The sequence below is a fragment of the Elephas maximus genome, chromosome 8 (genome assembly GCF_024166365.1).
Source record: "Elephas maximus indicus isolate mEleMax1 chromosome 8, mEleMax1 primary haplotype, whole genome shotgun sequence".
NCBI classification, from domain to species: Eukaryota; Metazoa; Chordata; class Mammalia; order Proboscidea; family Elephantidae; genus Elephas; species Elephas maximus.
This window is the reverse complement of record NC_064826.1, coordinates 80029785-80054988: the sequence shown is the minus strand read 5'-3', so window position 1 is coordinate 80054988 and position 25204 is coordinate 80029785. Positions and strand designations below refer to the sequence as shown.

General features: G+C 43.8%; 2 protein-coding genes across 2 annotated transcripts; one reads left to right on the top strand and one right to left on the bottom strand.

Moving 5' to 3' along the window:
• Positions 1-761: 761 nt before the first annotated feature.
• On the bottom strand, positions 762-6337 carry LOC126081589 (uncharacterized). Its single transcript, XM_049893556.1, has 5 exons — positions 6243-6337; positions 5810-6206; positions 4673-4912; positions 3816-3876; positions 762-2548 (listed from the first exon to the last, which is right to left on the bottom strand). Exons 1-4 carry the CDS (start codon positions 6335-6337, stop codon positions 3859-3861), a joined length of 750 nt encoding a protein of 249 aa, XP_049749513.1. The 3' UTR covers positions 762-2548; positions 3816-3858.
• On the top strand, positions 6179-8381 carry TWIST1 (twist family bHLH transcription factor 1). Its single transcript, XM_049894227.1, has 2 exons — positions 6179-7204; positions 7741-8381. The coding sequence occupies exon 1, from the start codon at positions 6563-6565 to the stop codon at positions 7160-7162; it is 600 nt and encodes a 199-aa protein (XP_049750184.1). The 5' UTR covers positions 6179-6562; the 3' UTR covers positions 7163-7204; positions 7741-8381.
• The last annotated feature ends 16823 nt before the right edge of the window (positions 8382-25204 follow it).

The window sequence follows — 25204 nt, the reverse complement described above, 5'->3', positions numbered from 1 at the left end:
TTCCATTAGGGTTAATAGCATTTTTCATGGAGTAATGATATCAGCATTCCCCCAGATCTCTTTTCTTCTACCACCCTGAGGTCCAGTAATGACAGCATGCTACCAGCTTCACTCTAATTTAAAAAAAAAAATAGGATGGGGCATATTCCACAATTAAACAGCAAACTTTATTAAAAGTTTTATGGCCCTTTACCCTGTTCCTCACTCTGTCATGACCTGGATGAGAATGACAAGGATTTGAAAAACTAAATGCTTACACCCAGGGACAAGCAACTACTTGCAATGATGTCTTTGAGCAGAAACTGGAGTAAATATTCCTGGTGGTTTCCTATCCCCCATTCTGTGCATTAATTTCTTCCTTTCTCTTGCCATTTAGGCCCATTTTCCCTTGACATATCAAGCCTCATTCTCTCTTGTTGTCTTTCACTCTTGATCACTTGCTCTGGCTTCCTCTTTTACCCTTTCTATTCAGGTTCTGGAATCGACTCCATGGCATTGGGTATTCAGGTTCTGCCACCTCTCCAACGATCTCCTCCTTATTTTATTTTTTTCTCTCCCTCGTCTTTTTTTTTCTTTTGGTCCATTGTTCCATCCCTCCTTGGAGGTTCTCAGAGAAAGTTATTAGGAATGTATTTGCTTGAAGACACAAATGCAAAGCAAAGCATTTAGTTCCAAATGAAGCAGGGATTCCCCAGCCTGGTTGTGCTGGCAACGCCAGAACTATGAAATTCTTCCAGAAAAATATCAAGACATAACTCACTTTATTTTAATATACATTTTAATTTACAAATTAATCAGATGTTCTGAAACCATTTTTGGGAGAAGGGTATAGGAAAGGAGGAGGACATTATTAAATGAAATCAAAGATTGTATATAATTATTATAGGGAAGTGCTGGGAGTCAGTATCATAAAATATCCTGTTTTACCATATCTCTGAAAAAAACTAGCTATTAATCAATCATGTATGTTAAAATGTAATTGACATAGCATAAAACACAATTTACAAATTAATTTTTCACATACAGGCATCCTAAATACCCAAACTAAAAATTCAGGATTTCCAACAAAGGCATTTTGGAGATGTATGTGTATATATATATATGTAAATGTTTTTCATTGCCAAACACTGCTCTAAAATTAAGTAAGTAAAATTCCAGGTCACTGATATTTCTGTACAAATTCCAGACAATGTAAAATAAACATTTTTCCTTAACTACAAAAGTAATATTTAATATCTTTTTGTAAACGTATGCTTTCGTTTTATGTTGCACAAGACATAAGATCTCCAAAAGTATCTGAAGTTTGAATGCCAACCTGTTTGATTATGTTTTAAAAATTAATAAAAGTGACATAAATCAAAAGACATGCCCAAAATGACATCAGTTAGTTATGTGTGGCATTTTTGCTATTTTGTTTGCCTTCCTCTTCTATAAACTTCTTTTGCCACAAAGTTCTCTGGGAAATTGTGTCCTCTTGTGGTCACTGGCAAAAACAGCATGTTTTCTATAGGAAGAACTAATTCAAACAATGGAAATATGACTTAAGGTTTCAGGAAAAGCCATTTGTTAAAAAAGGAAATCCTGTGAAGAGAGGTGAAAGTTGTAATCATAAAAGAAATTTAAATTTTAAAAAAATGTAAATAATTTGATCTACATTTTAAATGCTTGATTATAAATGATTAAAAGGAAGACATAAAAGTGCTTGCTATGTAGGACATTTGTGGTCATAATAAAAGCTCCTATGACTAACTATGTATTTCTTACACTATTTCAACAGTTCTCCCAGCAACTCATTGAAGTAAGTACAGTAAGAGTGTTTCAACAAGCTTAACTGGTGGCAGAGATGGGACACCAGCATTCCAGGGCCCACATCCAATAAGCTAACGAAAAAAAAAAAAAAAAACAATTAAAAGGTTCCTCAAGACTTTATACTTTTCCATGCTCTGATCCTGCCCTCTCCACAGTTTAGGCATCTCCTCATCCTGTCATTTTGAGCTAAAAGGTCAGATTAAGATTTATTTGAAAATTTGACTTGCTCATTTGAAGTGCTCTTGGCACCTGCATTTCTAGTTTTACACTTTTTCATTTCACTTCTTGATGAAAGCCTCGACTTTTATAATTTTCTTTCTTTCTTCTTAAATTCTAAAAGGGAAAAGCAGAACCAGTTAATTAGTAAACCATTCACTAAAATAGAAAGAGCTCACATTTAGGGTAAAGGTGTTCAAACATTGTTGAGACTATCTAGTCACTAAAGAAGAACCTGCTTTTTACAAGGAGTGATCAAAGTCATTTGGGTTGACACAAATTTTCTTTTCCACTTTGATAAAATTCTCCCATTTAAGTATCTAGTAGTACAATTCCTGCCGAATGTTCAAACAAGATGAGGTCTAAGATATACTCATCAGAGATCCACCCAGCTGAAGCCTTTTCCAGCTTGCGCCCTCCTCTGTGCGAATGCTGTGCTTCATTCCTCTGTTTCCTTCACGCAGGCTGGAGAAATTATTTCACAGAACTCAAAGCCAACAAACAGGTGGTAGGCATCCAAAGTCTGAGGAGGAAGAAAAGTGTGGCAACAGAGTCAAGAGCTCACCTTTTGTGCAAATCCAAATTCCAAAATTTACCAGCTTGCCAAAAATTCTAGTGTGTTTGGTTCTTTTCCGTATCTAAAGAACATCGATAATCGATTGTTGCTAAGAGAACACTGCTGCATATTCAAATTGTAAGGGTACTTACATACTTAGTGCATATGCTCAGTATGAGGTTTCTAACTGCTACTTCTAACAGTATTTTTTTTTCAAATTTTAACACAGTACACATTCCTCAGGAAGGATTGCAAACACGCCAAATCTGCAGTTTGAAAACAAAGCTCGTTTTGAATTAACCAAATGCAAAACAAAAACTTTGTTTTCAGTTAAAACTATTTTTCAGGGACTTTATTTTAGAACTAGACAAAATGTTTTAATCCTGATTAACCCAGCATTCCCAAAGAAGGTAGTCCTCCACTGGCCGTCCTTCAAGTCATGCCGAGTTTACCTCCAGAGGGAAATTTCTAACACTGTTTTTAACAGCCTGAAATTAGGACTTTAGAAGGAAATGACCTTTTCTATCTTAAAAATGAATATTGTGCAAGTTACAATTATCATTGCATATGTGAGCTATCCAGGATTATAGTTGACTTGTCAGCACAAAAAAAAAAAATGGGAGCCCACCTTTATTCTTGCCTTCCAAGTGTGGTTAAGAAAAATTCCTAGATAAAATGCAACGTACAGTATGCAGCTCTAGACGATCAGACAGTCTGGCCACAAGCTCAAGAGAGCATCAAGCCCCATACATTTTGAAAGGTTATGCTCTTGTGGAGCCTCACTTAAGAAGAAAACTCAAAAACTGGTCTCATCCCCTATAACTCCACGCCTCAGAAGAGTTCAAAAATTTCTTCTTGAAGAGACAGGAATTGTAAGCCCCGTCTGGAAGTCTCGTTGGTTGTAATGGTTTTGGTTAGGTCATTCATTTTAAACCCTCTTCTAAGCATCATAGGTCTGGAGTGTCACCCCAGTTCAGGAGGTCCCTGTACCCGATGGCCAGGCACTCTTCATTCTCTAGAAGTTCAGTGCCCAGAGTAGGGCTGGGCTCACTTATTTAAGTAGTCTTGGAGATTGATGACTTTGCAAGTCAGGCTGGCTAATGACCCCTGGCTGCTGAGCTGTTGTGCACTCGGTTTTTCCTCCAGCTTGCCCGCCCCTTCCCAATTCCCCTTGGTCAGGTAAGGTTTCTTTTACACTTTGCCCACACTTCCCACACTTTCCTGTCTTGCTTACCCATAGCCACAAAGGAAAGAGTCCAATCATTCCATCTCTTTATTTACTTTTGAGAACTCAGCTAAAGAGAAAAACATAACAAGGTTTGTGATTGATCTCAAAACAAGAGAGCAAAAGGTGGGAAAAAAATTGAGATTTCTACAGCCACGTTAGAAATGAATTGCGGAACACTCTGCAATTCAGATTCACAAAAGTGAACACTAGGTAGAGCGTGGGGCAGAATTTCCATTTGTTTTATTCGCTAACGGCTTCCAAGAGATAAAATCCTTTGGACGGAAGATGCAAACACAAGGCGAAACTTATCAGAGCAGCTTTGTTTTCACACCTGTCTGTGTGCTAAGCAGCCCTGGTCCGCAGTGGTTAAGAGCTGGGCTGCTAACCAAAACGTTGACCCACCAGCCTGCTGGGCAGCAGAAAGGTGTGGCAGTCTGCTTCCATAAAGATCTACAGCCTTGGAAGCCCTGTGGAGCAGTTCTACTCTGTCCTATACAGTCACTATGAGTCGGAATCGACTCCAAGACAACCGGTTCGGTTTCAGGTCTGTGAGCTGTTGGAATTAAGTGGAGGTCAATTTGAATCTTATTTTCAGACAGGCTGTCATTTTAATAGATGGCAGCGGCTCACGAAGCAGGTCAGTTGGCAAACGTTGTCTGAACATTTCTGTGAAAATGGTGAGGGAGAAACCCGGCAGGTTGCCCCTTTCATGGCCACACAGGTCTGTTTGCGCCCCCCTCCCCCCCACCCCCCCCACCCCGCGGCAGGGAGGCCTCTTGCCCTCATCTCCCCCAGAAGGCTGAGTCCGGCTGCGGGCCCAAAGCTCACTAGACCCCGGGATTTCCGGTACTAAAGCTGCAGACCTTAACCGGGCACAGCCACGTGGCCTGCCCGCATTGTCGCCTGGGCTCCCTCCTCCTCATCCAGACACGCAAAGCAGAGACCCTTAGCCGGCCCAGAAAGGGGCGCTTCCCTGAGTTAACGGTTTTTGCTGGGCGAGTCCTGACTGGAAAGCCTGTTGGCGGACTTCGGCCTGCGCGGGGCCCGCGGGACCTGGGCGCCTCCAAATCGGCATCCGAACACTGATTTCGGCCTCTGCTTTGCTTTGCAACGTAAGGGATGAGCATAAAATGGTTATTCTACCCCAACTCCTTCGAAAAAAGAAAAAGTATAGCATTGCACCCACGAGCTTCACTTGCACAGCCACTTCCTTTTCAGCTCACCGACTTTATTCCTATTGCTACTTCTAGTTGCCCAGAATCTGCATAACACCCTCTTTGGGATTCTTCACTTTTAACGTATTAGATGGACATGCTTAAAGTACAAAAGTATCCAAGCAACTGGAAAGCTTTAGGGCGCAAGTTGCTTAATTGCCCACTCAACCTCCTAGGGAGGAGCAAAGGGAGCTTTCTAAGTGAGCAGACCCATGTGCCCAGACCCTGTTGAACGCCACTTCACTCTTAAGAGCTGACCTTCAGAGGTCACTAGGCAGGGCCTCATCCGGGATTGGGGGTGGTGGATTGTCCATTGGGTCCTCCACCTTCAACTGGCAGAGCAGGAGACTCCGGCGTCGCAAGAGCTCTTCGCTGCCGCTGCCCCTGCCCGCTTCTGCTCCTTTCCCTCAAGAACAGGGCTGCCTTCGGCAGGAGAATGAACTTCTACCTCTTTCTAGCACCTTCGGAGGCCTGCCCTTTGGGTGTTGGAAAGTGTTAGATTGGGTGTCCGTGGAGAGAAAAGGAAGGCCCAGAAGCTTCTCGGAGAGGGGTGAAAGAGCAGGCCGGGAAGCAGATCCGCAGCCCCCGCGACGCGGCCACGTCTTCAGAAACGCCCACAACCTCAAGGCCAGGCCGTGGGGGTTTGGCCCTTGGACTCTAGGGGCCCATGTACCTGCCCATGGAGTGGACTCCGCTGTTGCCAGTTTTCTTGTCACTCCCCCCGCCCCAGCAACCCCAAACCGGCCGCATAATATTAGAGGAAACTAGGGCGAGACGAGATATCACCCGAGTAGAAGCTGCTGTCGCCGCTGCTGTCACAGCCGCTCCGGGAGGGGCCGCCAGCGCGGCCTGGACGGTGCCCTCCGGCCGCTTCCCCGGCTGCGCCCGGGTGCGGGGGCGCCGCCCGCGCGCTCCGGCGCGGAAGGAAATCGCCCCGCGCCCGCCGGAGGAGGGCGGCGGAGAGGGGATGGGGGAGGGAAGCAAGGAGGCGGGCTGAGGGGCCAGGTCGTTTTTGAATGGTTTGGGAGGACGAATTGTTAGACCCTGAGGAAGGGGATGGGGGCGGGGAGGGGGGCTGGAAAGCGGAAACTTTCCTATAAAACTTCGAAAAGTCCCTCCTCCCCACGTCAGGCCAATGACACGGCTGCCCCCAAATTTTCCGCCTGCACGGAGGTATAAGAGCCTTCAAGCCTGCCGCTCTCGTGCAACTCCCAGACACCTCGCGGACTCGCCGGCACCCACAGCGTTTCCAGGCGGCCGAGCGGGGGTGCGCGTGCGGCCGTTGGGCGCCTTCTTTTTGGACCTCGGGGCCATCCACACCGTCCCCTCCCCCTCCCGCCTCCCTCCCCGCCTCCCCCGCGCGCCCGCCCCGCAGAGGTCCTCCCCGTCCCTCCTCCGGCTCCCTCCTCTGCGGGCCGCACCGCCCGGGCCGGCGCCGCGCGCGGGGGAAGCTGGCGGGCTGAAGCGCTTGGCTCTCCTTCTCTTCCCGGGCCGCCCCTCTGCCCCGGGCCCGCGAGGCCGCGCGTCGCCGCCCGAGAGATGATGCAGGACGTGTCCAGTTCTCCAGTCTCGCCGGCCGACGACAGCCTGAGCAACAGCGAGGAGGAGCCGGACCGGCAGCAGCAGCCGAGCGGCAAGCGCGGGGGGCGCAAGCGGCGCAGCAGCCGGCGCAGTGCAGGCGGCGGAGCGGGGCCCGGCGGGGCCGCGGGCGGGGGCGTCGGAGGCGGCGATGAGCCGGGCAGCCCGGCTCAGGGCAAGCGCGGCAAGAAGTCTGCGGGCTGCGGCGGCGGCGCGGGCGGCGGCGGCAGCAGCAGCGGCGGCGGGAGCCCGCAGTCGTACGAGGAGCTGCAGACGCAGCGGGTCATGGCCAACGTGCGGGAGCGCCAGCGCACGCAGTCGTTAAACGAGGCCTTCGCCGCGCTGCGGAAGATCATCCCCACGCTGCCCTCGGACAAGCTGAGCAAGATCCAGACCCTCAAGTTGGCGGCCAGGTACATCGACTTCCTCTACCAGGTTCTCCAGAGCGACGAGCTGGACTCCAAGATGGCAAGCTGCAGCTATGTTGCCCACGAGCGGCTCAGCTACGCCTTCTCGGTCTGGAGGATGGAGGGGGCCTGGTCCATGTCCGCGTCCCACTAGCAGGCGGAGCCCCCCACCCCCTCGGCAGGGCCGGAGACCTAGGTAAGGACCGGAGCCTCTGTGCCCCTTTGGCCGCTCAGGTGGCTGACAGGCGGACTGACGTCCAGGCCGCGGTCCCCCTGTCCGCCTTCTCGCTTACCTCCGTTTCTCAGCCATCCCCACCCAACCTGGTACCGCCACCTCACTCCCCACCTCCCGAGTCCTAGGAAGTCAGTTCAGTACCCGCTAAGGAGAGGTCCCCGGGGGGATGCGCCCTTTTGAGGGGTGTGTATGTGCGTGAGTGTACGTGAAAGACAGGAGGGAAGGCAGAAAGACTCAAGGCCACCGGTAAGGACAGTGTTGCCAGGTCCTCCCTTTCTTTGGGCTTTAAAATTTCGTCCTTAAAAGAAATGTTTTCAAATTCCACCTCCTCCTTTTTTCCGCCCACCCACTTCCTCTTGCCCTTGGGCTGAAATCCTTCCAGGTTGTTCAGCGTAGTTTCTCTGTGGTGGTGATAAGTACAGTGCTAAGTAGTCTTAGAAACAGCCAGAGACCTAAACAATAACCAACTTTCCCCCCCTTCCCCTGGGTTTTTGCAGATGTCATTGTTTCCAGAGAAGGAGAAAATGGACAGTCTAGAGACTCTGGAGCTGGATAACTAAAAATATATATACATGCCAAAGATTTTCTTGGAAATTAGAAGAGCAGAACCTAAATTCAAAGAAACAGGGCGTGGGGCGCACTTTTAAAAGAGAAAGCGAGACAGGCCCGTGGACAGTGATTCCCAGACGGGCAGCGGCACCATCCTCACACCTCTACATTCTGATAGAAGTATGAACAGTTGTTTGTGTTTTTTTTTTTTTTTTGACGAAGAATGTTTTTATTTTTATTTTTTCATGCATGCATTCGCAAGAGGTTGTGCCAATCAGCCACTGAAAGGAAAGGCGTCATTATGGACTTTGTCTCTTTTAAAATGGTAACAATCAGAGGAAATTTTAAGAACATCTTTAGAAATAAAAATATTGGGATCAAACTGACCTGCAAAATCATAGTCAGTCAATTCCTTTTTTCATTCTTCCTCTGAGGGGAAAAAAAAAACTTAAAATACAAAAAACAACATTCTATTTATTTATTGATGACCCATGGTAAATGCAAATAGATCCGGTGTCTAAATGCATTCATATTTTTATGATTGTTTTGTAAATATCTTTGTATATTATTTTTCTGCAATAAATAAATATGACTGAAAAATTTAAGAACCTTAGAGTTTGGTCTATAATTTTAAAACCTAGGGTTAAATTAGAGGCAAATACCTGCTTGTTTAATTCCAGAGGCACCAGGCGGGAGGGGGCACTAATCTAAACAAAGCAGTGAATAACTCAAATAAACCAGCTACTGACAGACACAGGCATGTTATTTTAAAAGACAGCTTTATTATTATTCCAGTTTTGTGTTCAGTCAGTGGGCTTGGTAGCAAGCATCTCTTCTTCTCTTATCAAATCCCCAAACAACAAAAACTTAACAAATTTGTAATTCACTTCTCCTTACATTTTGGGGTGGTAGTTGTAAAACGGTTAAATATAAATAAGCAGTATGAAACCAGCACTATTTTCTCTTGTTACTGTATATTTGTGTCATACCCTCCAGTCTTTGTAAGAACTTTTAAATAATAAGTTCATTTCCTCGAGAGGGTACAGAAAATATGAAAATTACCTATCTGCTTATCTAGCTGTACACACACATGAATGATACAAATGTATGGAAAATAATGAAGTTTAATCCAGCTGGGAAAACAGTTCTGTTTGTAATTTACTTAAATCTTTTTGTGAATGAAAACGACATTGAGTGTCAGGTATGCTAAAAAGAAAAACGAAGGTTGAGATTATTTTCCATATTGATGCTACCCATTTGGGAAGCATGCTCTTTCTGGCCATGGAGTAAACCACAATAAACAAAGAAACTGAACTTTCAGTATCCTCAGTAAATGTTGGAACAGTTGAGAGTTTAAGTGGTACAGCGATTCAGTTTGTAATCAGCTCATTGGCAAATTTATTTTTATCCAAAATTACACTGAATTTTCCTCTGATTACTTACATGTACACCAAATCTGATGAAGTAAAAAAAAAAAAAAAAACAATAATGGATGATCGGTGCTTGATTTTTATTTCATTCTGGTTATTTCTGGGCCAGAAAAACACTGGCTTTTGTAATTAACGTAATAAGCAATACTGATGTTGGCATTAATTAGCTCTTAACTTTTTCATTTAGTGTACTATATTCAAATGTAATCAGAGAAGCTTTCAAACTGGAAAATTATTTTGCTGCCTGATTCATACAATGACTATGACAAATAAGCATCTGTACCCAAACAGAATGTGTTTGCTCAGCTCAGGTAGAGATTATTTTAATGCCTAAAGGTTTTTGTTTCCCTTTCCACACATCACCACAGAATGCTGACATAACAATATTGTAAATTTATTATTGTGCATACTTTAGACCATATTTTACAATAAGGTCTCTGCAGCACTTATATTAAAAGATTACTGAGATCTTGGGGGGATTGTTTTTTGGATTTTGATAGTCCTTTACCAAAAAATGAGAAGGGAAAGTGATTTTGTGTGGGTATATTTGTGTTTGTGCATGCATGTGTGTGTGTGTGTGTGTGGAACAGAAGTGTAAGGAAGGTACCCTAGAAGGAAGAGGGAGAGGATTGAGATGGTAATTTTCTTTTTTGTGTATATCTTCCAAATACCTCCATTTTCTAAATTGTTCATGGAAGAATCGCCTTGTTCACGACAGTTTGGTCTGACTATTTGGTATTTCAGATTTCTTGGCGTATACCAGGATGGAGCTGACCATCATTGCTGAGAAGGTAACCTCTATCTTAACTCTGGTGATGTAAAAATTAGAGGTTTCAAAGAAAGGTGGCCTTGTATTTGCTTTTGGGGGGGGCGGGGAGGAAGGATTTTGTTCTTTCCAGTTTTTTTCATAAGAGGAAACACCTTGGAGAAAAGCAAATGACATATTTGTGTGAGTAATACTAAATCCTAACGTGAAGGTAATATTTTCCCCCAAATTTTCAGAGAATTAAAGGAAGGAAAGAAAGGTGGTGAATAGATTTACTTTGATGAGAATTCCTGGTTTAAAGTATTAACTGCTAGACTACAGTTTTCAGTCTGCAGACTATTTCTGTATTCCCAAATAGCACCACCATACACATGAAGTAAAATGCTAATTATTTTTAGAATAGAAATTAAGCCAACTGTGTTTCCGTCCACAATTTATATTTCCTGTTTTCATTTTATCTTATTTTTGCTACCTACACTTATTTTAAGGACACATAGAATGAATTACCACTGTTCCTGAAGTGAGAAGCTGAACTTTTACTTTTAAGGTGGTGCCTGGACCCCAGGCCTTGGCCCTTCAGCCAGAATACATTCATTGGGGGAAAGTACTGCATGAAATTCTCTTTGGTGAATTCTAGAAAATTGAATGTTTCCTTTACTATAGACATACTATTTTTATCTTGTTTTTAATTTTATTCAATTGATAGCCTTCAGTCGTAGCAAAGCACTTTTTTTTATTCTCGTATACATCTATTTTCGTTTTCTGTGCACACACTGGATAAGCATGTGCACAGATGATAATTCACGCACAATTGCAGGTCCCCCACTCCAAGCAGAACATATTATCAATAAAATAATGTGAAATTGCAGAAACTCACACGACGTGTGTACTTTTTCCCACATTCACCAACGGCACAAACTTCTTGTTCCTCCGGCCTTCAGGTTCATATTCATAACCGGGCTTTTTAAGGGACACTTGGCCTCTTGCAAAAAAGTAGAGCGTTTTGCACATTCCACGGTTTGGCAAACTCAGAACTGGTTATTTTCTCTAGACCGGTATCAAGTTCTTCTCAAGCATATGATTTCACTTGAAGTCCTGCCCAGGAATCCTTCAAAGTGAGCGTTTGTCCCGCTCTCATGATGTCAGGCGGTTTTCCCTGCATCTGTAATTTGAAGAAAAACAAACAAACCTGCGGGGGAACAAATGCCACGGAAACCCAAACAGAACTCCGTGGGGAGCGGGGGTCTCACCTGCGGCGGGCGCGGGAGGAGGGGCGCGGGCCCGGGCTCCCCTGCGTGGGTGGCAGGCCTGGCCCGCACAGTGGGGGGAATGACGGTGTTCGTGCCCTCCTCGGACATCGTGAAGGCCCGGGCCCCGCTTCTGGCCGCTGCTGGCAGGCGGCGGCGCCAAGTGTCAGCAGTAGCGGGGCAGCCGCACCGAGAGATTCAGGCAAAGGCCCAACGTTAGATTTCCAGGGACGAGCCCGCATGAGCGACAAAAAGGGGTCGGGAGGAGGATCCCCGGAGGGCCACTTTTCCAGAATTTTCTGTGTGTGCGTCATAAAGCTTGCCCCACCCCCAGCAGCAGAGAAAGTGAAGGAAAGAACAACGCCAAAGTGGAAGGATAAATCCACTTCCTCATAATTTCTCAAAGCCGAGAACCCCACTGTTTCTTAGGAACACTTCTTTTCAAACCGAGCCTTCGAAAATGCTAACAGAAGGATTATTAATTAGCCTTATGTACTGGACAGCAAAGAACAGACCCATAAACAGGCATGAGATACATTTTCCATTCTCTTTTGTCTCAAGGCCCCGGGATGTGAGCCCACTTAATGTTCTTAGCAAATCAAAGCACGTGTCCTTTGAAGAAGGTGTGTAATTGGAGTTTAAAGCATGTATGGAATTCCCAGATGTCTATAAAGTAAGAAAGAGCATGTGTCAGGTCACTGGAAGGTGGACCAGGTTAAAATCACTGGCACGAAATTTCCCGTCTATATTTCCCTTCTTTCTAAGGGTCAGGGAGATAAGCCTTGGCAAAAGTTTGGGACGGGATTATAATAAATATCCATATTCTCGTATCAGAGTCATAGTAACCATGGTAAAAAGCACATGGTCAGAAAACCTCAAAGAAAACATTCAATTACAGCCGGGATTTCGTGGGCGCCCTGCAATGAGATCGCTTGGGGTTTGCAGCAGCTAGGGCCTCGAAGGCCGCCTTTCTTGTTTACGTGGACTATTTTCTTTTCCTTTTTTTTTTCCCCCCTCTCCCTCTTAAGCTTGTGCATGTGTCTTATTTCTGCATGCAATTTAGGCTGAAGCCAAAAACCCAAACCAAACCTACTGCCGTGGAGTCAATCCTGATGAGCAAAATCCCAGGTTAGGAAAAGTAATAATAAAAAATCCATGAACATTCATTTCCTCCTTCTTGGGGGAAGAAAGGGGGATGCGAGCGAGTGAAATTAAATTTCTGTAAAATACGCAGTTTAAACATTACCAGATAGAAGAGAACGCTCAGTAGAAAGAACCATCAAAATCGGCAGCTTCCTTTTCTCAATTCTCTGAGGAATGTATAAAGGTGTATGAGTCTATCGAATCTAAGTGCAAGTTTGAGTGTTCCTTATTAGGCAGTTTTTGTTTTGTTTTTCGGTCTGTAGCTGTAATTGAAATATAATTTTTCTCCTTACATTCAAGATACTTCCCTCATTTACCTGCAGAGTCAAACCAGAGGCGAAGATGTAAGAATATGGGGTCTGCCAAAGGAACTAGCCCTGGCAAAGGTTGGCACTAGGAGGGGGACGGTGTCGAGGGAGGTGGGGAAAGGGGGCCAGATGGAGGTGGGCTGGAACAAAGCGCGCTGCAGATGCAGCCACTAAGGCAGGGGAGCGGGGGAAAGGGACGCGCCAGGGTTGACGCGAGTGTGACAAGTGAAAAGTTAAGCAGGTACCTGAAGGAAGTTTATCTTGCCCAGATGTTAGGGCTTTTATGAAATGTCACGTGAGGAGAACAGATGTATAACTTGCAAATGGAGCCACGCCTGTAAATACAAGAAAGGCAAATGCTTGGAGGGAAATCTAGGCATAAATCATTAACCTCTTTTGCTAGATACCTATTTTTTCCTTTAAATATTTGCTTCCGCAAAGGGAAGGCACATCTTATGTTGTTAAGTGCATCTTTCAGAAGCCACAATTCCCTCTCCTGAGCAGCATGCCCTACCCCCTAGGTACCTTGGGTGCAGGACAGGAGGGGGCGTGATGAAGGAGCTGAGAGTGGGGTGGCAAGGTCTGCTCCCTGCTTTCCTTCTTCACATTCCCCAACCCCCATGTTTCTCTGTCGGGTTCTCAATGACGTTTGATCCTGAGAAACGTATTAGATCTCAGTTTGGAAAAGCTGAAACTAATCAATTGCCTTTTTGAAGGGGTAGAGAGTGATAAGAAGAGAGAAGGAATGCCAGGCCTGTCAGACTCAAAACCTCCAAGATGCTTAGCTGGGCTGAAAGATGAGCAGGCGAGCCCTTCCTCCTTGGCCCTGGCCGGGCGGGGACTGGGAGCTCTGGGGATCTCGCTCCCTGCCTACCATGGGGCAGGGATTTTACCAAGATATAGAGATCGGTTTGATTGAAAAGTTTTTTTTTTTAATCACTTGTACAGATAAGAGGGTTTTTGTTGCTGCTGTTGTTTTTAACCCAAGAAGGGAGCTCAGTTTACAGACAAAATGAAAATGATTAGCAGTTTTCCAATTGTGGAAGAGAGTCCAATTTCTTTCTCTGTATTTAAGAGAGATGTTCATAAGAGATTATTGTGAATATTGAGATGTGTGCAGGCCTGGGTCTCTGCGCACATTAAGATTTTGAATATTTGTCACCAATGTCTTTAAGACTATATTAAATAAGCTGTGCTGTGGCTCTTCATTTAAATGCAATGTATTCCTAAATCTCTATTAAATTGACCTTGCATCTGGTTTATGGCATTATATATATAACCACCCACACAGTCCCCTTCTTTTAAACAAAATTTAAATGTCAGGGCATTTTCTTCCACAATATTAAATCCAATTTTACCATCAGGTTTTGTCTTATTCCTCTTCTGGGTTTTCTACAGGCGAGGTCAGCATGGAAATACACTCAAAGTGATCACGTTAGCGTTCCGTGTGGACAATTTAAAAAAATGCACAGGACCAGATAAACAGACGGGCCTTTTCTTTCCACAGCATTTAATCTTAAATACCCATCCAGCTTTCCCTGGAGAATCTTAACCATGATTTATTACCTTTCGGTGTGTATCATATTATCTAGTTTTAGCCTCCAAAGCGTCCAGGACACTGATGCGCTTCAGACCCTACCCCTCTGGGTTCACCCAGCCTAGAAGGACCTTGAGTTGGACCCTGAGCATTTGCAGTGCCTGTAAATCTTTTCTTTGGGGTTTGCAGACCCTTATTTTCTAAACATAGTACTGGACAAAACAGTCCCTATTTCTTTTCCTCTTTATTCCTGTAACTTAACACCAATCAAAGAATCGTTACTGTTGTTGAAAGCGAAGGGTATGGACAAGCCACAAACAGAGGAAACCATCTTGGAACTGCAAGTTTAGCAAGGACAATAAAGTCTTCTGAGAGGTTTGTGGATGCACCCTAAACCAGCGCTCATTTCCTGGGGGCAGTACCCCACCTTCAAGAACAGCATTCTTTACAACGTTCTCATGAATCTCTTTTTCCGCTTTAGGAGAGAAGCACATTTCTTTCAGCCTCTCGCTAAGGTTGTCGCTCTCTGTTTCCACCCCTGACTTCCCTTGCAACCCCCATTCTCCACACACCTTTTAAAATTTCTTTCTTACATATAAAAGAGACCTGGAGCGGAGAATCCTTCTTCCTCTGCCTTCTCTCCCATCCCGACTGAGTGAAACCTAAAACACATCTCATAGATCAGTTTTCCTTCTCTGATGTTAGGCATAGTCCACGACCCGGATTTTCAAATAGCCCAGGCTGCAGTCTGCAATATTTAATCCAGTCAGCTATTAAATGTCCTCCGGCTAAATCAACAGTATAAGAAGGAATCCGTACCGGATAATGATACCAAGAGCAGTTTGGTGGAGGAAAAGGGGAACTCGGAGGGGGCAGAAGACTCCAGGGATCCTTTGATTTGGAAAATTTTGTTTTTAGAACTCCTATCAGAGTAATAACAAAGCAAAGAAACATGAAAGAACAAGTCTTTGTTCCAGGATATGGTTTTAATGAAATACTACTACCACACACACACACACAATCTACTATTAATAACCGCTTCAGAGACTCCGCTTTTCCTTTACCTATTACGGACTAGGAGGCTCAGTAACGTGATCTCCTCTCCCCCTTTCCTGCCGCCTCCTCCTCTCCCTAATTAAGTCAAAGTGGTCGTTCTGATGAGCCCTGGCCCGCAGATAACCGCGTATTGAGGCTGCCCTCCGCTTTCTGGCGCTCTGCTCCAGCTCCCGCCTTCTCTGGGCAAGGCCAGGTCCCCGGGGACTTGGCTAGGAGGGCCTCGCCTTCTCCCTACCAAAGGCGAGCACCTACAATTTGGAAGTGAGCTCTCCAGAACCTTGGCTGGGGGACTTATTAGGACCCCAACACACCTGGCAGCAGGAAAATGGCTTGCCCAGAGCGTGCCTGCCTTAGCTCCCAACTGACCCTGCCCAGCTTTTTTGTTGTCTTAAACCACCCGGCGGGATTGCAACTAATGTAGCAAATGGGGTGGGGGGGGCGACGAGGCAGCGGAGTGGGATCATTAGAGAAGAAATACCAGCATTTGCGAAGGGGAAGCAACGTTTTAGGAAGAAGAGATGAGGTATTTTAGCAGCCTCATCTGTTTTTTCATCTGTCATCTGTAGTAGTGGAAACAGATAAAACTGCCTCTGATCAAAGAGGTTCGTTCATATATCAACCGTAAGAAATGGATTGCGAGGAGTAAAAGACACGTGTCGAATAATCTCGACTCTGAAACCTGCTCGCCGCCGGCCGGGAGCCCAGGTTCCCATCGCTGGCTCCCGCCGCACCCGCGCTGCGATTGCGTCTCTCAGCTGGAAGTGTCTGAGCGGGTGGGGGCAGGGACTCTCCTATTTGGTTCTCCTCCTCGCCGCCCCCTAGCCTCCGCCGCAGACCCCTGCTCGGACCATCCCTGCCCGGTTTGACAAAGGAAACCGCGGAAGTAAACTGAAGTCTTCTCATTTCCGAGACAAGGAAATTGCTTACTCAGAACCGAGGACACCTCCCCTTCAGGTTCTCTCTTACTGTTCTCGTGCCCCTGATGACATTTGAGAGAACTTGGAGATTTGCACAGTGTTACGGTCAAATGTAACGCAGCCAGGAGAGTTCATCACGAGCTGAAATTGGCCAGGCAGGCGATCTCTGTTCCGGGTTTTGTGAGTTTCGGACGAACGGTGCTTTGCACTCTGGTTTGCCGCGCTAGTGTGATCATCTAAGCAGCAGTTGCTGTCCTCTGCGCTAGGACCAAGTAAATTGCCTTTCCCGCCTTTCTACGTCCCAAGCCCCGGGCTCTCTCGCACCTGCTTCTCCTGGTTAAGGAAAAAAAAAAAAAAAAAGTGAAGGCGAATGTCCAGTCCCGCGTCCTAAACGTTCGGGCCATTTGTACCAAGGCTCCCAGAAACGTGTACTGGGCGAGCTTAGAAGCGCTATCTTCTGTGTGCTAGGAAAAGGCAGTTTGTGCATTTGTGCGGGGGATTTACAGCGACAAATGTGCCCGACCCTTCTTTTCCCCTCAGCTTCAGCATCCTCCAGATAAGTAGGATTTTGCATATAATAGGTGTTTATGGTTCATGGAACTGCACTTTGATCTAGGATTTTGGAGGTGGAGTGTCTAAGGGGTCTCTAGACGCTTGTCTGATTTAAATGCTTTTCAGGATGATTTATGGCAAAAGGCTCATTTCTGACACTTCCAGATGCCAAAGCTCTTACCTTCAAGGAAGGGGTGAGGGAAACCTGCTTCCAATAGCCAAGCGGATAGGATCCCGCGCGCCTACCGCGCCCGCTTGCCGGCCACCTAAACCCGCAGCGCACAGCAGCCTCCTCCTAGAGCAGCTGATAACCTTTCCCCGCCTCCCAGCTAAGGAGGGGGAGGGGCCTGCTTTTATGATGACAAGTTACCGAGGGAAACTGAGTCACTCTTCTGCAAAGTTAGCCTCTTCCAGTAACTCTGCTTTGTGCAATTAACCACCTGCTCTCCGCCCCGTTGGTGGTTTGGCGTTAATGCGATTTGACCCCCAAATACGAAGTGGGGCGGGGATTAGCCCTCCGTTGGGCCCCTGGTGGTTTCAGCCTCAGGCCTCAGCCTCTGGCCCTGGCCGCTTGGATCGCAATCTCGGTTCCTGCGGGGCGGAGGCTCAGGCCACGCTCAGAAGCTGCCGGGGCGTCGGGGGAGGGAGGAGGCGATGCCTTTCCGAAAGACCCCTGCAGGCTCAGGACCGCGAAGAGGCCAGGAAAAATAACCCTCCCGATTTAATTACTGCGAGCTCCACCGAGAAGCTGAAAAGCTGAAATGTGCGCCGCGGCAGGGGGGCAGGTCAGACAGGGCGGACGCTAGCGAGATTTTAGGGGACCCCCTCCGGGGCGGGATGAGTTGAGAACGCGCTGAAGGTGTTTGTCAACCTGACGCTAAAGGTGGGCTCGACCCGCAGTAGCCTCAGCGGACGCTTTTCCAAGAGGAAACGAGGTTTTCCAGCCATTTTTTCTCCTTCGAAATGTAGCAGATTGGAGGTGGGGGTGAGGGTGGGGGTGAGGGTGGGGATGGGGGGCTTTGTTTTCTTTCCCAAAGTGAAGGCAAGTTAAAGAAGAAATTAGCTGCACAGGTTAAGAGACCAGCGGAGAAAGGGATCGAGGCCAGGTCACTACTTGTAAAAGTCTGTTTTCAAAAGAAGGTTTAGCCCTGAGTGAGATGCTGGGTATTTGCTCAGACTCCAACAAGCTGGAAATGTGTAATAATTGAGGAACAGTATCTATCTCAGCCTCTTTTGATGAGCTTCCACCCTTTCTCCTCCTCCCAAATGCCTTCTATGTTAGTAATTTTGAAGGTCAGAGGCTTGCCTTCTCAATTGGAAAATAAGCCTGATTTCCTGGGTGAAAGGGAACGGATTAACTCAAGAGACTTTAAACCAACTTGACTTCCAAAGTACAAGCCTTCCTCATTCTTCATAAAGTTACAAAACGAGGAACCAAATCCGAGTTTACTGGTTGATGTAGAACCGATCCTGATTCGATAAGGCTAATCATATGACAAAAAGCATATTGATTATTCCCTCCTCTCTCCCAAAGGGTAGCCTGAGAATATTTGAAAGGCAGCTGCCCTTTTCCTAGGGTTTGATCACTACATCAAAAGGCTCAGGTCACCTCTTGTCCTTTCTGTATGTATGTATGTATGTATTCAAGAGCATAAAAATATTAAAGAAAAAACCTTTCCCAACTTCAAACCTATCAAATGTTTAACAGCTGAAGGATATTCATCTTTAGGAGTCAAGCCAAAATGTCAATAAAAATTTAATTATTTCTGAAACATATGGGAGCACTTACAATACCCAAAATGTGATACTAAGTATTGATATCGAGAGGAAACTGAACAATATACTTTCATATTTGCTGGTCAAGACCTTGTACCTCCAAAAGGCTCCACAAGCCACAGAAACTTTTATTCTTTCTGACAGGGTTTCGGAAAGAAGCATGAAAGACAGGTTGGTGGACAAAGGGGTCAGCTCCATTCTGGGTAAGGATAAATTCACATTGAACTGCTATGTATTTGGCATTTGTTTTCCATAGAAAATGTTTGTGATGACCGTAATGGCAAATATTATTTCAGTGAGGAGGAGAGGATGGACACGGTGTATATTGGTCCAGCTATTTTTACTTTTTAACACCTAGCATGATTTGCCTGTTGAAGTGTTTTATCCAAATATTCTTCCCGACCTATATGGTTCTCCCTACCAAGAGGTGGCCTCTTTCATAGAGAGATGACACTGGTGACGTCATTTCTATTGTCAACTGTGATGGCAAAACTGATGTGTGACTTGGAATAATCTGCAAACTATAAGTAGACTTTCTTTGGGACATACTTTTTCCATGTATAAGCTGCAGCTTCTTTTCCGTTTATAACCTCCATAAGACTTTTGATTTTTTAAATTGCCACTCAAACTTCCACTGGTGATTTGCAGGTTAATCCACCAGTCAGCTGCTCCTTTCTGACCATTCCTCTGATAAACGCTGATAGTTGGCTTGATGTCATGGTCATTGTTTCCTATTTTCCCTGTGGTTCACTTCACAGTGCCTTCAGGAGTTGCTTTGGGTACCTGGTTGTCTGCTTCCCAAGATAACCGGTTCCCAGTCTCTTGACCTAGTGGCAGTTTTACATACCTTTCCTGACTGGTTATCAGTAAGCCCTCCGCCATTGGAAACAAGTCTCTGTTTCTCTCACATGTTTGAATTTATTTAGCTCAACCATTTAGTTTACAGCTATGGGCTCTGAAGGCCAAGTGTTTAAGGCATTTGCCCAAAACTAATTTGGCCTACTCCAGCACTTTTTCTCTGCTTGGGCACATGTTAAAGGACTCTAAGCAGAATAATAAATACCACAATGGCTTGGGTACCAGAACTGCCCCTTCTCATCCAGCTCAACAGCTACTCCCCAAGGCTCACTATCTTTCTCTTTTACTGCCAAGTTTTAGATAAACAAAACAGATGACAAGACTGCCTCTTAAAAAAAATGAGGTTAAACACTTTTCTGTGTATAGACTTAACACTTGGTAAATTGTAAAGGCCTAGATACAGAAATGAGTACTATTTAGCTATTACATCTTTTTGTTTCCTAAGAATGAGAATGAGTGTGTCTTTATTTGCACTAAAAATCGTAGTAGTAATATTATGAATATATGTACCTTTCACAGAACTTTAATTTTATTTTGAGTTTTACATTTCTGATACAAAGCCTCGTTTATGGAAAAATGCCCTGGGACCATTACTTTTGAGTTTTATAAGGATAATTACCACTAAGGGTACTCTTATGAATTCAAGACTGATGAAAAAAGAAAGATAATTTAACTAGCATGTACAGAAACTGGTTTTGGGCAGAAAAACCAGGAGTGTAGTTTGCCCCATGGAGTGATTATGGAATGAGGCAGAACCAAAGGAAAGTGATCATAAGTGGTTTTTCCTACTCTGTGCAAATGATCCCAGAGGCCTCTTCAATCTGTGATCTGTGATGCCATTCTTACATCTGACATGCTTTCTTTGTGGATTTTGTTTTCATGAGTTACTTATGTACAAAATTAAAAAAAAAAAAGGTAATCATATTGTAAACGAAAAACCAGTTGCTATTGAGTTGATTCCCACTCGTAATGATCCTGTAGGACAGGGTAGAACTGTCCCATAGGATTTCCAAGGAGCAGCTGGTGGGTTCGAACTGCTGACCTTTTGGTTAGCAGCCAAGCTCTTAACTACTGCACCACAAGGGGTCCAGCCATATTGTCGGTGGTATAATTTGGAAAAATAGCAGCTTATGTAAAGAGTTTGTGGACTTGTTCAAGTGTAGTATAGCCACGAGCATTCTCGTTTATTCCTGTAAATGATCTACTCAGTTGTCTGATTGTAGGGCTCAGGTTGAAAAAACCATGTAGCGCTGCCGAAGCAATTTAGAAATGTTCTCTCTTCCCCAAGCATGATTCCTCAAGTGACAGGTTGCATGAATGGCCACTATGGTGCTGCCTTTAATTAATCAAACACTTGAGAATTCAGGCAACAAATATTCCTTGAGTGTCTTGCTAAGGGCTAGGACTATGCAGACGTGACTGTGTCATGCTCAGCACATGAAGAAGCCTCTAATCACAGAAGGCTGCTTCACCTGTGATATTTTACTGCACGTACATTGGAGGCCCCTGCAGTAGCTACTTCCCTCTCTGCCTGTGGGAGAATAGGAGTGGGAGGGAAAGAGTTTCATCTGTATTTAGAATTCTGAGAGTGTGAAGTTTAGAACGAACAGTAGAAGTGAGCCCAAGAATATAACATTTTGCATTTCTACTTTTATTTCTGTTCAATGCACATTCATCAATCTGTAGCAATATCCTATAGATTACCAGTCACTTATTAGACTGTAAGCTTTCTGTAGACATGTAGCTGTCCAGTTCACTGTTCTAGCCCCAGAGCCTCGCTTAGAGCCTGGCCCATGGAATATTTGTAGATTTGAACTAACATCACCATTATACTAATAAGAAAATTCAGGCAAGGATTTCAGAACCCACATCTAAAAGAATTGAAAAAAGATAGTATGACTGTCTCATACTATAACAGTATGAAAGTTTATGTTCTTGGCTCTCAAGTTCATATTTGGAATGAAAACCCAAGTAAGCTTAAAAGACATTCACAAGAGACTCATTAAGGAATTGTAACTCAGACATTTATTTTAACCTAAGTGTTCCAGAGTGCCTTTCTGTATGGAGTCCATAGCCATTACTTGCCTATATGATCTCTTTGTGTGAATAAGTAAAGGGACCCCTTCTTCCAGGGTTAATGGCCTACCTGGCAGTGCAGGGCTGGATTCTTGTCCCCATTGCTCCATGGGCCAGTGGGCCAGGTGTCTTTGTTCAAAGAATATCCTGCACAACCACATGTGGCAGGCTTGGCACCCCAAAAGCAGTAATTGTTAAGCCTAATAAAGAAGCCAACTAGCTTATTATCTGTACATTTTCATGTCTGTGCAGTTGATTCTACTTGATTTCTATGAAAGCCCTAAAGGCAGACTCTTCACGTGTGCTTCTTTATCACACTGGGGGAGTCTTTAGAGAATAGTCCCTTCTTTCTGATCTGGGCAATTGAGGCTCCATTTTCTTCTATTTCTGTGCTATAAACAGCTAAACACTTCTCTGTCACCTCCAAAACAGCATAGTCATTGATCGTTGAGCAGTACCTGAAAATCAGTGTCTACAGAAAAACTGGAAAATCCAAGCTATTTATTTATGACATATATGTATGTATTATTCCAGATGCAATAGTGGTGGCTTATAGATTGAAATATAATTGATTGTGAATTGAAAAAGATGGGAAATTTGGTACCATTAGTATGAATGACGAAAGCTGCTTCTCCACCCCCATTTTTGCCTCTGCCTTTCCCCCTCATGCTAGGGATGCGGTGAACTCGTGTAATGTAAGGCAGGTGGTCCACATAGTAGGCTGACCACAGAGGATGAGAGAGGGTGCATATGATACCCTGACTGCTGCTCTCTAATAGACTTTAAATATACTGTGACTATTATTTGGCTTTCGGCTATTACATTTATTTTCACTTTCTTTCAAAGGCTTCTGTCTTTCATTTCGTCATTTTCCACACACTGAAATGAAACCCAGTTTCAATGGCTCTAAATAGAGGATTTATCTATATTGTCATCAAACTAAATGCAAACGAAATATCAAAGGGGAGCAGAGGGCACCGTTATAGTTGGCTGTTTAATGCTGACAGAAAATGCATGCATTTTTCTCTGCCTAGCTAATAATGCTGTATTTTTATATAAAGCCTTTCATCTGAGAATCTCAAAAGCCTTCAAGATGTCATGTGGGTCTGGCATTCTTCAACTGGCTGCCCTTTGTCTGTTTCAGTAAGGAAATATTACTGTTGGATATAGTTTCATAGCTGAGCTTGCACATGAGTATACACATGCAGAGGTCCAAAGGCGTTGGGTGTTTCGTCAGTGCATAAGTAAATGACCAATTATGACAGTCTCAAAACAACCCTGAGAGGAAGATCCGTGGCAAGGTGATTAGTGCATTTGCAGGTGGGGCAGTTGTGACACAGTAGGGTTAAGTGACTCATCCAAGGGCACAGAGACGCCCATCTACCGGACCTTTAGGATGGCTCTCTTTCTTTGACACCTTGCCTATCTGCTCCTGCTTTCAGAATGAAAATTTCTAAGAAATGGCACCCTTGTGCATATAAGAAAAAGATTCCAATGCAAGGAGAAAAGATCAGCAAATCTGGAAAAGTCAAAGATAGAGAGCTCTTTGGGCCTCACTTCTGTAGAAAAAGGTCACAGCTTCTAGTCCAACTAATGGGTCTAAAATATAAAAGAAATCTCACTTGCACACAGAAAATGGAAGCGCAAATTTTAAGTGCCATTCCTGATCAGTGAAATACCATGTGTTGATCTCAATCAGGGAGTATACGCTTAGTGTGAAATATAGCTATGTATACACACATTCTTTAACTAAGCCATTTGCACATTTTTAAAACTTAAAAGCATTTATTTCGCTTATATCTGGTTTAGGACTATCTTTTTCCTTCCTGAAATTTTGTTTTACCCCATTATCTCTAAATGTAATCATTTGCTTCAGCGTCATTGTCATTAGACTGAAGATCACCCGAGACTGGTTATTCTTCCTTGGCATCATTATGTGATTTACTATTAACTCAGTGTTTAATAACCCAAACTGTGCTATTACATTTAACACATATGTTTTAATATTCTATCAGAACACCATACTATAATTTACTCTTAGCTTTAAAACTCATTATCGAATTTTAGGTAGGGATCCAATTCTGCTCTTGGATATAAAGCAAATTCTGGATTTTCTTCTAGTGAGAGACGCTATTAGAAGGACTATGTATACACTCTCTATATTTTTAATAGAGAAGATTTCATAATAAAGGTGACTGTGTAATTTTCGGAAACCCTGGTGGCGTAGTGGTTAAATGCTATGGCTGCTAAGCAAGAGGTCAGGAGTTTGAATCCGCCAGGTGCTCCTTGGAAACTCTATGGGGCAGTTCTACTTTGTCCTATAATGTCACTATGAGTCGGGATCGACTCGAAGGCAGTGGATGGTGGGTGGGTATAATTTTTATCTAAGGTTACTTATACATTTGAAACAATACAATGTATCATTTGTTTCTATCTTCTTTTCCTTTATTTTATCTTCAGTTTTGTTTTTTTAATTGGTATGTATCTTTCAGTGTAATGAATTAAACACAAAGACAAAAAAAAAACATTGCACCACGTGAACGATTCTAATAACACCCAAACCAAAGCTGCCCATCATTAGGCAATCCTACTCATGACTATTTGTTAAAAAAAAAAAAAAATCCTGGGAATGCGTTTTCTTATTTTTCTAACCTTAGAACTTCTCAGAACCAAGATATGTTATTCAGAGAATTCAGAAAAAGCTGTTCCATGTATATCATTAGTTTTACTGTGTCAGGGGGTAGAAATCTTGAATTGATATGCCCATTTTCTTAATCTGTGCATACCATCTTGGTTTTTAGCTTAGTTTTGATCTGCTCCGAAAGAAATATGCATAAACAAGCAGGAGCAATGAAGGAAAAAAGTTAACAACTTGATTATCTTACTTTGCCTGAGTTTGAGAATCTAGAATCTGTACTGTATTTTATTTTCATTATTAACCTCTCTCTTCCATGAAATCTCTGTTGCTTTGTGCTCTCTCTGCAGATGAGGCCAAATTTGAGGAAAAAGGTAAAGGTTTAGCAACACGAAACAATGGAAGATGCTTAAGAATGCTTCCTTCTTTATTAGATAATCCAAACACGGTTTCTCTGCTGCTTCTCCTTTTATTTAAAAAGTCAGTCAGACTCATAATGCTGCCATTTTCCTTGACATAGGGATCTATTTTTTGAGATTACAAATTCTTCCTGCATTATTAATTTTGCCCTAAGTGAAAGTTCCATTTCTGATGTGGAGTTGGGGTAGTCTGGGATCTGAAGAAAACAAAGCACAGGTCTACTCCAAGCTCTACCATTTATTACATGTGTTACTTAGCCAATTCAGTGACCATATCTGGGCACCAGGTTTCCCTAAAAGTTACCATTTTAAATTAAATTGCCAAGATTTTTTTTTTCTTTCTGTCAGATGCCTGCTTTTGAATCTATACGATCCATTAAATTTTAATGTTTTTCAAAATTATTAATTTAAGAGTTACAAAAGGCAAGCAACTTATTTTAAAAATCCAGCAACATTTTCTGAATCTCAAATTTATATTGTTAAAAACCAAAGACAAAAACTGAGATCTGGGAGCAAATACAAAAATACTGATAAATCAATAACATCTCCTTGCTATTAAACATCATTTGCTGGTAGTTTTACTTCACTCTTTTCTTGTCAAAAGAAAGCATTTGTTATTAATCCCTTGAATCAAAGATTAGGATTCTGTCTTCCTAAATCATTCATAAGATATCTTTATTAGTCAATACTAA